Source organism: Phalacrocorax carbo, chromosome 2 (genome assembly GCF_963921805.1).
Source record: "Phalacrocorax carbo chromosome 2, bPhaCar2.1, whole genome shotgun sequence".
NCBI classification, from domain to species: domain Eukaryota; kingdom Metazoa; phylum Chordata; class Aves; order Suliformes; family Phalacrocoracidae; genus Phalacrocorax; species Phalacrocorax carbo.
In genome coordinates this window covers 143,548,652-143,562,042 of record NC_087514.1, presented here as the reverse complement: position 1 = coordinate 143,562,042, position 13,391 = coordinate 143,548,652, and the positions used below count along the sequence as shown (strand labels likewise).

The 13,391-nt window shown below is 38.7% G+C and overlaps 1 protein-coding gene across 1 annotated transcript in view; it reads left to right on the top strand.

The window, feature by feature from the left end:
• The first annotated feature begins 253 nt into the window (after nt 1-253).
• The window catches only part of ZNF804B (zinc finger protein 804B), a 45,281-nt gene continuing 32,143 nt past the window's right edge, over nt 254-13,391 (top strand). Inside the window, exons 1-2 of the mRNA XM_064441820.1 lie at nt 254-548; nt 7,188-7,516. Of these exons, the coding sequence (XP_064297890.1) occupies nt 254-548; nt 7,188-7,516 (624 nt within the window). The remainder of the gene's footprint in view (nt 549-7,187; nt 7,517-13,391) is intronic.

Genomic DNA, 13,391 nt, shown 5'->3' with positions numbered 1-13,391 from the left:
ACCACAGAATGGCAGGGGTTGGAAGGGGCCTCTGGAGATCATCTCCCCCAACCCTCCTGCTTGATCAGGCACACCTAGAGCAGGGGGCACAGGACCGTGTCCAGGCAGGTTTTAAATGTTTCCAGGGAAGGAGACTCCACAACCTCTCTGGGCAAACATTTGGGTGTATTTCCCCATCTCTTCTGGAAATTCTGCATTTGCTGTATTAAAATATTATAATTTCTACATCTGAATCTCACTAGTTGGTTAATACATGAGAGCAGATCCTTCAACACCTTCTGTTTCAGCTGCAGGTTGCCCCACTCAGGTGCAGGGCCTTGCACCTGAAGTTCATGATGTTCACACGGGCCCACTTCTCGAGCTTGTCCAGGTCACTCTGGATGGCACCCCATCCCTCAGGTGTGTCAACCACACAACTCAGCTTGGTGTCATCTGCAAACTTGCTGAGGGTGCACTTGATCCTACTGTCTCTATCACTGATGAAGACATTAAACAGTACTGGTCCCAGTATGGACCCCTGAGGGACACCACTCACCGCTTATCTTCACGTTATGCCTTCATTTTCTGAAATTGGTGATTCAGTTTTCTTTATTATTTATATTATTTCCATTCTGGTTCTAATATCCTCTTTGAGCTGCTTATTTATCCTAGAACCCTTGTTTCTGCACTTTGTGTCATTCCAGGCAGTTTTGTTCACTTAAAGAAATTACATTTTGCTAATTACTTCCTTCAAGCTCTTTAAATATATCCCTTTGCAATGAAAAATTATCTAAACTCTCAAATGCACTTTATTATATATTTCTTTTAAAATTAAACTGAACACATACAATTTTGTATGTAACTTTCAGTTAGGTAGCTAATTCCCTTTGCAGGTCAACTTTTGATCATATTTTCAGGTAATCTAATAGGTGTAGCTGCTTAAGTTCCACCAATTTCTGAAAATGAGGGGGAAAATGTTGAATCACATTGAGATGTTTGAAAAATGTCTTCTATATCCACAGCAAAGATTTTGAGTGTTTATATGCTCCATTTATAAAGTTGAAAAAGTGTTTAGAAAATCTCAAAGTGTAAGTCCTTATAAAGTTATGAGAAGCAGTAGTGTGTCTTAGAATATTAAAGATTTGCTGAAGACCTGAATAGCTCTGCTGCTTTTCTTTGAATTCATGTGTCCTGTAAGGCTGATCCCAATCTGCACTGATGTTTTTGATTAATACTAAATAAGTTAGGAATAGGTTTATGACTCCTTAAAGTTACAGCTCTCTATCTGTCCTATTAGTTCCAGCAGGTTTGTACTCTGAAGGGCATGTGGGACCTGCTAAAAGCATTGCACTTCTCAGGTCTCAGCATTCTAGTAGCAAATGGAAGCGCATATAATTGAAAATGCTGCAGTAATTGGCTGCGTGTGAAAAATATGAAGATGTATTTATTTGCAGAAGTTAGGAGCTGCCCTCTATAAATCAGTGGAGAATGGTAGTATTGGCTGCTTTTGAAGAAGAAAGAATTCCTTTGCAACAGACAACTCTGTAATTCCTCACCAGAGATCCCACACTGGCAGAAACTCTGCATAGAGTTTTCAAGGTGGAGAATGGCAGAACATGTGTGAGGTAAATGAAAGTGTTCTGTGTTGCTGGTTATTGCAGCTGAACAACATTACTTGCTTTCTATTCTATCTCCACAGCTAAACTTTCCTAGGAAATTCCTTAGGAAAGAGAGCAGAGTCTTCTCCTGGGGGAAAAAAAGAGGGCATTCAGGGAAATTCAACCATCCTGATGTTCAGTTACATATCCTAATATAAGGACATTTTTCTGGTACTCAAGTTTCACACTGCACACAAGTACTTTGATTACTTCCTGCATTCTATCACCTGCCTACTAAGTTTTAGAAATCTTTTAAAATCTATTTCGCTGTAGCTGCAGAAGAAAAGATAAGGGCCTAAAAATTACATGTGGTTATCCCAAGAATTGGTGAATGAGGAAGAAGTGGTGAATGAACACTCAAAATGAAAGTCCTACAGTTGCTCTCTCTACCCATCCATGTGCAGGTCCTGACCCCCAGAGATGTTCTGTACCAGCCCCCACAGTTCTACAGATTTCCCTCAATAAAAGTTAATTACAAGTGCTTACATGAATGATCCAATGAAAATATGAATTATAGATTGAAATCTAGGTTGTCTAATTTAAGGATGTTATTCACTTTTAAACCTCTTATCCCTACTGTCCTGCTCAAGGATCTCCCAGGTACATATATTTCTTTCTCAAATCGTGGGGACCAAAATTGCCTTTAAGGCTACATCTACACTTTGATCTGCCCCAACAAGCAGACCTAGTATCTCAGGCCCAGTGATGTAGAAAAAACTGTCAGCCACACTGCATCCTGGGACAAACAGGTTATGTCCATGTTTGGCCTAAGTCCCCTCAGGTCTGTGTGGCCGTACCCTCAGGTATATTTTCAATATTTGTTTTTATTTCAGTCTGTCTGAAAAAGTGTGAGCGCTATGTTAAAATACTGCCTGGGTAGTTCTTCTGTGGCATGATGCTGCAATGCTTTTTCATGGCATACACATGTTGCTTGCCTTGGGGGAGGTCATGAGATGGGGATGCCTGGGGGAATGCAGACTGATGGTTGTTGGAAGACTATACAAGGCATGGAGAGCCTGGTGAAGTCTCATCCCTGCTGCCTGTAGAGTGTGGTCCCTGAACAGAATGTTATTCTAGAACTGCACTCATTTTTATCTCAAAGGGAACCAGCAAGTTTAATCCGAAATGAAAGGCTGAGAATGAACTGTCACACATGGAGTGGGGATGATGGAGGGCCAGGTTCCAGGAGCCAAGTTATTTGCTGGTGTAGATGTATCCAATAGTATTTTACAGCTGACGTTTCACCAATACTGAATCAAGTCAAATTATTACCCTCAGCGTCTTACATATAACACTGCTATTAACATGCCAGAATGTGATTCGCCTTGACTTTCATTGTTGACTTTCATTTAATTTCTTTTCCACTCTAACCTCCCGAACTTTTTCCCTTGCATTGGTGTTTACTCAGCTACTCACAATCTGGTATTTGTGAATGAGATTTCCCTCTCCAAAAGGCAGCACTTGACACACATCTTACTGAATTTTATCTTGCTGATTTCAGACCATATCTCAAGATTATTACAGTAATTTTGAATCACAATCCTGGTCCCTAAAGCATTTGTATGCCCTGTGCTGTTAATTACTATCATTCATATATTTCATACACAATCACAATTAATTTTTGTCATCTAAGTCACTAATGAAAACATACTTAAAATTCTTAGACATAGAATATAGTTCTGTAGCTTATATTTGTCCTACTTCTTCTCTAACCTCTAGTCTGAGAATGCCCAAGAGGCATCTCAGTAGTTGCATCGGTATTTAATACTTGCACTCATATCTAATCTGATTCACACAATTATATTTAAGTTATCAAACTCTAACAACTCTGATTGCTTATGTCCCCAAAGAGGGAGCAGTCTGTCACTTACTGAGTTCTGCATTAATGTGAGTTAGCTGTTCTGTCACTAAATCTGCATTCCATTCCAATTTAGAAACAGGTGACCAAAAGAGGGCTAATAATGTAATATTTTTGTCATGTTCTATTTACGAGCACTATGCATTTACTCCACTATATTTGTAGAAATCCATGGGTTTATAGAAAACTGCCTCTGAAAGTTTTGCTCTATCAAGTGACCTACTTTTCACCTTAATCCATTTGAACAGAGTAGATATATTTACTATCAGTTACGGAGGCAGGCAATGTGGTATTGTTTTGTCTAGATCAGCATACTTTAATGGCCATGCAGTCTATTAAATATCTCTTACAGACGCTGGATTTAATAAATGATTTCTAATTGACTAGATGTCAGTGGCAACATTCTAGAAAATTCAGTTACATGGAATTTTTCATTGATTTTCCCTATATTAGAAAATGAAATGTCAGATACCATTAATTGCATTTTCACAATAAGAAGCATACTGCAAAAGTAACTGCTAAGCGAAAGCACTTCCAGCCTAACGGGCAATAGAGGTATTCTTTTTAAATTAATCCAATATATAAACATTAATTACAGTTATATGCCTCTGTGGGCCAAACTGATGTGAATGTAATTACAATTTATAATATGGAATCATTTTGCGGGCTTCTAGGAAAAAAATGCATTTAGGTATATTTTGCACTCATATATCCTTATACAGTATGCTATCTGCATCCAGCAACATGGACGGTGGTTAGCCCGTGGTTTCTAGGAATTCTTACCTACGACGACTGCATCATCCCTGACATCAGCTTGCACTTACTGTTGTCCATGGTTCAAAGACAGAACTGTTAATGTATGTTATCCTATAAGTATGCATGCATTTGTTAACCCCGGCTATATGTCATTAGTAAGTAGCGTATGATCCAGAATAGTTTATGAGACTGTGACACACTTATTCATTACCATTGGTGGTCCCTAGTTTAAAAAACTTTGGTGCATCTTTCCTGCTTTCCTGTGTCTGCATTGGTGTAGTCAGGCGTTCATGGTCACATATGTTTTCTGCAGGTGTAATTCTACAGATTTTCTTTCACATGACCGTATTTATTATGCCAAAATTGACCACCAGTAACTATAGTCCTAGGGAGATGATATTAGCAGTCTGGATGTGAAAATTCATTTGACTATGCACAATTTACTGTAGTGCTAGAAGTTCTTATGTCTTTGTAGAGAAAGAAAAATCCATGACCTTTCTAAAGTATGTGATGTAGCATTCAATTTCCCTGCATCTGATCGATAAGCAAGCAGGAAATTATATCTTTTGCCGCGGTAGACAAGCATAATTAAGCAATAAGGCAATGGAGGTAGTTGTGATTATCTTAGGGTGCACCTGGGAGCTGCCTTGTTGCTATTTTAAAACATCTTTATGCTAAGGGAACTGTATTAATTTCTGCTGAGAAAGATAAAGTTGGCAGTTTGGAATGCTCATGAGCAGCAGTTTCAGTTGTGCTTCACAGACAGTAATGTGGTGTGTTTGCCCTAAACAATTAGGCTTCTCCTTCAGCAGAAGCAAAGATGGAGTAGGCTGTAAACATTTAATTGACAGTTCAGACCCGGGGAAAAAAAAACCCCACCCACCAAAAAAAGAATTATGCATTGGCTGGCTGCCAGTGAGTGCAAAACTTACATTTTTACCAGTTTAGAATAAAAATATGTTGCCCCCCAACACTTGACTTCCAGGGAAGACATCTCTGCATAATTAATGCTATTGCATCCACATTCTAATTTATGCATTTTAATTATACCAAAGGCCCAGTGAATAATTAATGCTATCAAAAGAATGGGTCTGAAGCATAAGCCGAAAAGTATCAGTTTTTAATGGGCTTTGTAGATTTAAATAACTAATGAAAGCTACTTAACTATTTGATTGCAAGAATATTTCCCCCTGATACAATCAGGTATTAACTACCATTACTGAGCAGCTTCTCAAGAGGAGAAATGTTAGCTCAGGCTACCTGTTTACACAGTTGGCCAATCTGAGTACACCACAGTACACTAACCCACCTGAGCTGTATGTATGTAGGAAAGAGATTTATTTGGGTGTTTGCCCTGTGGGAGGGACTGGCATGTCATTGGCATCTGCTGTAAGACGTAAAATCAAAATTCTAGGCACAAAATTCCTCTTTGTTCTCCTTCCTTCAAGCAGGTCAGTTCATGCAAGTTCCATGGGGGGATTTAGAATGGAATATAAAGAAATACAATATAGAATTCATTATCCCTGAGTTCAGCAATCTAAGAATTAAAGATGTAGGCCAGGTTAGTAATTTAGAGCCTTGCAGTGGTCAATGGAGAGAGATAGCACCTCTGGAGAGTTTCATCTCATCCTAAAACAGGTTTTTGAAATAGATGGAATTAATCACCCTTTGGCAGTGGTTATCATTTTTCTATTTCTTACAGAGGAAGCTTAGAATACTGCCTTAGATCATACACCTAACTTCTAGACAGTCTAGTTTAGGTGAAGTTAATTTCACTAGCAACAGCAGCCTCTAAACTACTGTGTGAGAAAGACCTACTGTAACCAACCTGATGGCATAAAGACCAGGGCAGAGCAGAAGGACTCAGAGCACAGAGCTGTCCGAAGCTCAGTGTCACATTGACAACCAGCACCCCTCCTGCTTGGTCAAGTCTCTGACTCGAAACATGTGACACTCATTAAGAAAGCCCTTCCCCCTCTGAAAGGCTCAGAATGTTTATTCGCATTGATCTGCTGTGCCCAGAGGCTTGCCTCCACCCTGGCGTGGTCCCTAGAGCAGTGCTGGGCAGCAGGATATACTAGGAGCAGGGTGTCCCAGATGTGCAGTATGTCCCTGGTTTGGTGTACTTTGAGTTTGTCATGCAAAGGGTAGTGAAAACATGTAGACGGTAGACAGAACTGACTGCATAGCATGGAAAGCCTGGTGGCAGAAAGTATCCATTTCTTTAGGTGAGTAAAATGATACAGCAAATGATGAATTACTACAATTTCTGGCAATATATTACATACACTCAAGTAATATCAACTTGTCAATACAAATATAAAATGAATTGCTTTTACCAACTTTTTTGTTCGTGTTTTCCATGTCAGAAGTTTGCTCTTTAACCTCTAATGTAAAATGTTTAAAAAGTGTCATAATAATAAGGTTGGCAAAGGCTGCTGCCAATTTTGAATATCAGTCCCCTTGTTTAAGTGCATTTTTTGGACCTCAGTAACTTTTGGCTCCTAAGTTTTAAATTTTCTCTTTTACCTAATACTGTATATTGAAATCAATGTGCTCGACCCTCCAGAGCACCCACCTGAGTCATTAGGGAGGCATGGAGGGGGACTACATAGGAACTAATTGTGTTTTTCCTGTTTTTGGCTGTGTTTGCCTGAGGCTGGACATGAGTTAGAGCTCTTGCCAGTGGTTGGGGTCTGTGCGGGGTGGGTGAGAGTTACATTCAGTTTGGGTGGGCTGGATTGTGTGTCCCCTCACGCAGAGATGGGGAAGGGACAGGGTGGCATGGAAAAGGCTCCTGCTGAGGTGGCTCTGCTCCAGGGAAATCTCAGCCAGCCATAGCCTGGCCCTGCTGAATGTTTCATAGAAGGTAGAAAGCAGAACACAAAAGTTAATCAGCCTTAATATCAGACTAAAACTAGTTTCTTTCTTCTAAGCAATAATACCTGAAAGAGCAGACACATGTTGGTGCAAACTGGGACAGTGCTGTAACAGTTTACAGACTAACCCTGCATACCTGGTGGCTCATGTCTTCTCCACTGCTCAGCTTTCCTGCCCAGGAGCTAGGCAGTGTCCTGATGGTATTCCTCTACAACCCATTCCTTTGCTTCTTCCTTTGCAGGACTACGCTGAGAAGGAGAAAGCTGCAGCCAAGGCTCTGGAGGATGTGAAGGCTAACTTCTACTGTGAACTGTGTGACAAGCAGTACCACAAACACCAGGAATTTGACAACCACATCAATTCTTATGATCACGCTCACAAGCAGGTAAGCCTGACAAATGTCCGTGCATGTTACAGTAGTCCATCTTCGTCCCTCACTGATTGCGGGAGGTTTCTAAATTCACACAAGTAGAAGGCAATTTAACATTTGATGGTTTTGACTTCAACATGCTATTTTTCATTAAAATAAAATGTGAAATATGAATTGTTTTAATCTTTACCACAATTTTTTAAGCCCCTTTGACTGAAAGATCACTGTCTATAGTTTTAGATAGGTGCTCAATAACAATATTCACACTGAATTTGATAGATCTAAATGAAATGTGGAATTGCTTATAAACTAGAGGGAGGAGAAAGGACCACTTCGTCAAATATCCAGGTCCCTCTTTTGGATGCAGAAGGCATATGACCATGTTGTTTCAAGGACAGAAAAGCTTTATTTAAAAAAGCATATGTTTCTGAAGTTGAAATCTATGTCTCTTAATATTTCTCAGGGTAGAATACATTTTGCCTTGCATGCAGAACATAATAGAAAATAATGGCTACTTTTGAACAAGGTATTAGGTTCTTGGGAAAAGATAATAGATGCTAATTGTTTGTCATTGCTTTTGTATCAACTTTATCAGATCTGTATGGTAGGTATATCCTACCCATATATACCTATTAACCTTCTATGTCTGCTTTTTACATCCTAGTTTTCCTCCAGTTTTAGCAAAATCCTTATTTCAGTTGGCATTATGGAAACAAAATGCAATTAAGTCACATAAGCACTTCAGAATTTGAAGAACATTGCAAAGTTCAGGACTGAGCAGTTCTGAACTTCTGATGAACAGATGTTATCTGCTAATCTAAGACATAAGAACATTGAACAGGATTCCACAGTTGTTTTTCTACTAGCACTTACATGCATTACACAGTTCAAGTTCTCATGTATATTGTGCATTTAAGTCACCAGGGTATTAGTGTCTTCTGGGTGATCACACTTCTGGGTGCATGGGGGTCAGGAGCTACCTTGCAAATATATGAATCATTTAGAAGCTGGAGGTATTTCTGACAGAGGACTAGAAATAATAAATGTTGAGTAAAACAAACCGTGTTAAAGGCAAACCTCCTCACTCTTGCTGCAAGCAATCTTATTGTCTTTTGCAGTATTATAGCGCATGCAAATCAGCCTGGAATTTTCTGCATGCATCTATCACCGCTCTGCATTAACAAACTGCCTAGTGTCTGCCCACCCATCATGTTGAAACATCCCGCTGAAGTCAAGCAGCCCAGAGTCAGTTATCCATGGATATTAATGGGACTCTTTTGGCCCATCACTTCCAAAACAGGGCTAGATTCATCTAACGTATTTTTGTATGAAATCAAAAGCAATTCCTTACATCACCATTCCATTAATTAATCCATATAAATGGTTATAATAATACAAGACAAATGCTTTTCCAGATCCTAAACATGTGACTCTAATCCCTATAAATCCTCATTTGCTGCACAAAGAATCTTTTTCACCCTTCAGCTGTTTTTTTACTTGCCAGAAATGCATCTGAACTCAAATGAGTCCATTTGTGCCCTTCCCTCTTCACACACACACACCCTGCAAAGAGCAGCTGATGAAAAATAAAACAGCCTGCTTGATGTATCATCTATGATTGGGTTGTTGGGCAGGGGAAGTTTTGGCAGCTTTCCGTTATAAAAGGGGATGTTTAAGCAATTTTTAGGTAAATTTACTGCTTTAAAAGCTGGCAGACATAGTACTGGGAATTAAGAGTCTGTATGGAAATGCACAAGACATACTAGCAGTACAAGCCCACCCCATCCTGTCCTTTCAGATGTAGTTCAGTTAGCGCAAGATTAACTAGCTACCCTCCTGATGTGTCAGGGTAATTCAGTCTCTTCTCCCCTCTCACTTCTTGACTGCTCAACCAAGTATGGGAACAGCATTACTTTGCCTCTAGGAATAGTGTGGATGTACCCTTTTCTCTGACTTTTATAGTCTGTCTGGAAGAACCTTTATTCTTCTTACTTTTATCAGAGTAATCTTCAAAGAAAACAAGTTAATTTATCGCTTCCTGTGGTTTTAGTTAGCTTAGTTTCAAAATGTTTTTTATGGAAGGGATAGTAGCCACCTGGAAATCTTCTTTCTCCTAAGGTATGTTTTCTGTTTCCCAGCAGAAATGTAAGGGTACCTTCAGTCATCCGCAGGGATGTGTTCTAAGCATCATTCTTCTAATGGAGAGTAAATTAAAACGAGGGACTCTTTCCATCACAGAAACAATACAGTGTAGACCTCTCATGAGATTTCCCATTTAAATGTTACTACTTCAAAATTTGTATTAAAGTGGCAATGCTGTTTAGAGAAGATATAAAGGCAGAAAAAAGGATGTTGCACTGAGTACTTCGTCATAAGCTTTTTGTTTCTCTTCCAGAGGAAACAGATTTTATTCAAAGAATTATGACTCTAATCTCCCAATATTATGGTTTTATAAAATTAATTTTGTGATCCATTTTCTTATCTATAATTTCAAGCAGTTGCTAAAGCAGAAAGTACTGGGTCTCAGATCTAGGAGCTGGCATACCAGCCCTGTCCTCAGATGGGTGCAAAATATTATGATGACAATCTGGCCCCATTTGCTTAACTGGCCTTTCTACTGTGTTAGGTTATTCTAAAGCAGTATAGTCAGAAACATTTTCTTTCTCTCTTTGTATACTCATACATTATTACTTACACATATATAAAACCTACATATATATATGCACATATATACACACATAAGCATACAAAGAAAACTTTGACAGAATATCAATGATCTCCCCAGCCTATATCTTCATTATCTTCTAACACTGTAATGACCCTGGAGGGGTCTAATATGATTTATATATTTTTGAGTAATATTGTCTGAGTATTTAACAGCTCTTATTTCTTTGGTTGTCTAGTCAGCATTAGTCTTAACTAATGTTGTCAACATCTTTCCTGATGCACTACTCTATAATAATTTTTCATTGATATTACCTGTTATTGGAAATTAATTTCTTTCAGTGCAAAGTTGGATAAAGTAAACTCAGAAAATCTGTTTGAGTGGAAGGCTGTGTTCCCATCCAGCTTTTCTTGAGCTCTCTATTGCTAAACCTAATACCTAACACGGCTGGGTGGGAGTGCGGGTGACTTTCCTGGGACCACCTAAACTTTCATCACCATATAGCCCTGTGCATACCTGCTTCATCGGTGCATACCAGCTAACCCACTTGAAATCAACAGCTTTTTTCCTTTGTGTTTTTCCTTTGCTATGGAATCTATGACTTTATAAAGTTCTGGGCACCAGTCACGGGCAGTAGCACATCTAATAAATCCACAGTATCTCTAATCAAGCATCAAGGTGAACGATGAGTGCTATCAGTTGCTCACCGTGTTCTCTACAACAAAAGTTAACTGCATCAGGACTGATTACCTTGACACTGTTGAAACTATCTGAACACTGAAAAGGCTAAAGGTCCTCATGTGAATTTGTTCAAAAGTGATTAGTATATAGCTAATCAATATAGGCTGCTGCCTGAAAATGTAATATATGTGGATGTATGTTACATGCTAAGCTGAAAAAATATGGAAGTTTAGATTTTTTTAACAGGGTTGTTAAGTCATGTGCTTCTCTAAAAGGAAGCTGAACTTGAGCAGGATGTCTATTTGGTCGATGTTATTAAATGGAATCTTTTAATACCTCCAGGTCATGCATAGCATTCATCCATTCAGTTAATGTCAAAGTAGTTGGAGCTTTCAGTTTTTGTATAAATAATCCTTAGCAATCAGCAAGACTTTTAGATGTCAGCAAAGGAGAAAATCACAAATCTGTTCCATGTACTGCACTATAATAATTGTAATGATAATAATAATAATAGAAATAAGTAGCAAAGAAAAACAAGGCTGTATTGCCATCTTGGGGTTTCTGATGACAAAACAGGTCTTTTAGTTCTGTTGTCAAAATTTAGCCATACAGTTAAATACATCACATTCTCTCTGATGAAAAATAAAATCTATAAATTTTAGTGTACTTGAAGCAGGCATCACTGTATAAGTAGGTGAACAGAACTTTCTGTCTACGCTAGTTCACATGCACATACCTGTATTTTAATATTTAAATCCATGCATACTAGCACTTTGGTGTATTTTTTGCATGAAAGTCTGATTTAGTGCGTACAGCTGTGGGCACTTGCCATTAAGCCTTTATAGTGCCTGTGGATTTAAACTCTAATTCAGGCAGAGATTTAGCTCCTGTTAAACATCAAAGCTAGCAAATATGCTTACACTTTAGCTAGCATTGCATCTACCACCTAGAAAATGCACAGATAAGTGAACACAGAGAAAGCGCCAGGAATAAGTGTAATGCTGAGATCTTGTTCGTTCATCTTTAAGGATTTTTTTTTCCAGCATCTGCATGTTTACTGGAGGAAAAGCAATTCTTGTATTTTGGCCCTAAGGTACACCTCTCCTATTACCCAAACAGTACTCATCTGGAGGAAAGGCAACAGATTTAGCAATATCGGAAAGATTTCACCTTGGGATCTGGGAAATTAGGCAAACACAGCAACACCAAGAAATCTTCTTCTGGACAAAGTATCATATATTTAGCTGTAAGAGCACACCAATCAAACAGAAAGGGCTACACTGCCATGAAGGTCCACTACTATGTGTGCTTGTGGGGTCCCTGCTGTTTTCCCTTGATATACAGGTGGACCCACTGTCCCTCTTGTACTCCCATGTGATCAAGGTTAACGTCCTTCCCTGCAGCCCTGATTCTGTTTCTTTGTATCAGGACACTGGCTGTTAAGAACTGCCTGCTTTTTTAGGGCCAGGTTTTGCACATGAGGTCTGTACTCTCTATAGCCTCCTCAGAAAACAACTTGAATGGCAAAAGACCTCAGCATTTCTTTCTCCCAGTTAACGAGAGCTGCTGCCTGCAGCCATCAGCATTCTGCTCCTGTAAGCTCACAAAAATCACCTTGGTTTGATGCTTGTTAAGAAATGCCTGCATACTTTTAATAAAATTTTCACATTTGTTACATCCCTAGTAAGAAACCCTGAACCAGAATTGTATTAAAGATAAAAGAAAAGGAGTCAAGCGGGAGAAACAGTAATATGATGTTAGATTCCCTCAAACAGCTGGTTTATAAGTGGACTTGAAGTGATAAAGGAATTTTGTATGTGTGGTAGTTATTGCCCTATTTTTAGGTACCAATAGATTGCTATGTTCAAAAGCAACTACCACATACACAAATGGTTATGTGTGTGCAATTTGGAGGGTGTTAATTAGGCTCAGTCGTGAAAACAATTGTGAACTTCCTAAGGTGTATGTCTATAAGTAGCCCCACAAAAATAAAGGAGAACATTCAAATGCACAAAATGCAGGATGCTGAGATGTTTTACAGGAGAAGGGTTTTAGAGATGAAGGTTATTACTTATTATTTATTTTTTCTATCTTCAGAACATTTACCATAAGTATCTCTAGCCTGATTAGATGCTTCTGTTGCATATAGCAAAATACTGAAATTGTGATTCAATATGGTGAACAGTTTCTTAGATTTTTCCACAAATTATTCTTTAATTTCAGTGAAATGCCCATTTATTTTAGCTTCAGGCAAATCTATTACCTATTATGTTTTAACCATCACCATTAGACAATTATTTAGAATGATCATCTGTGCCTGTACACCCTTTGTCAGACACTTCTGCTTCATCACAATATTTATTTTCTCTTGAATTGGGGGGGGGGGGGGGGGGTGTTGATGTTGAGGAATTCTTTACTGTTACTTTATTCATTATTCTACAATACACATACCGACTCAATTTTCTCTGCTCTTTCTTTTAAGCACATCATTCTCTTCCCTTGGAAACAGTATACTCTACATTTCTGGCATAAGTCTTGTTTTCT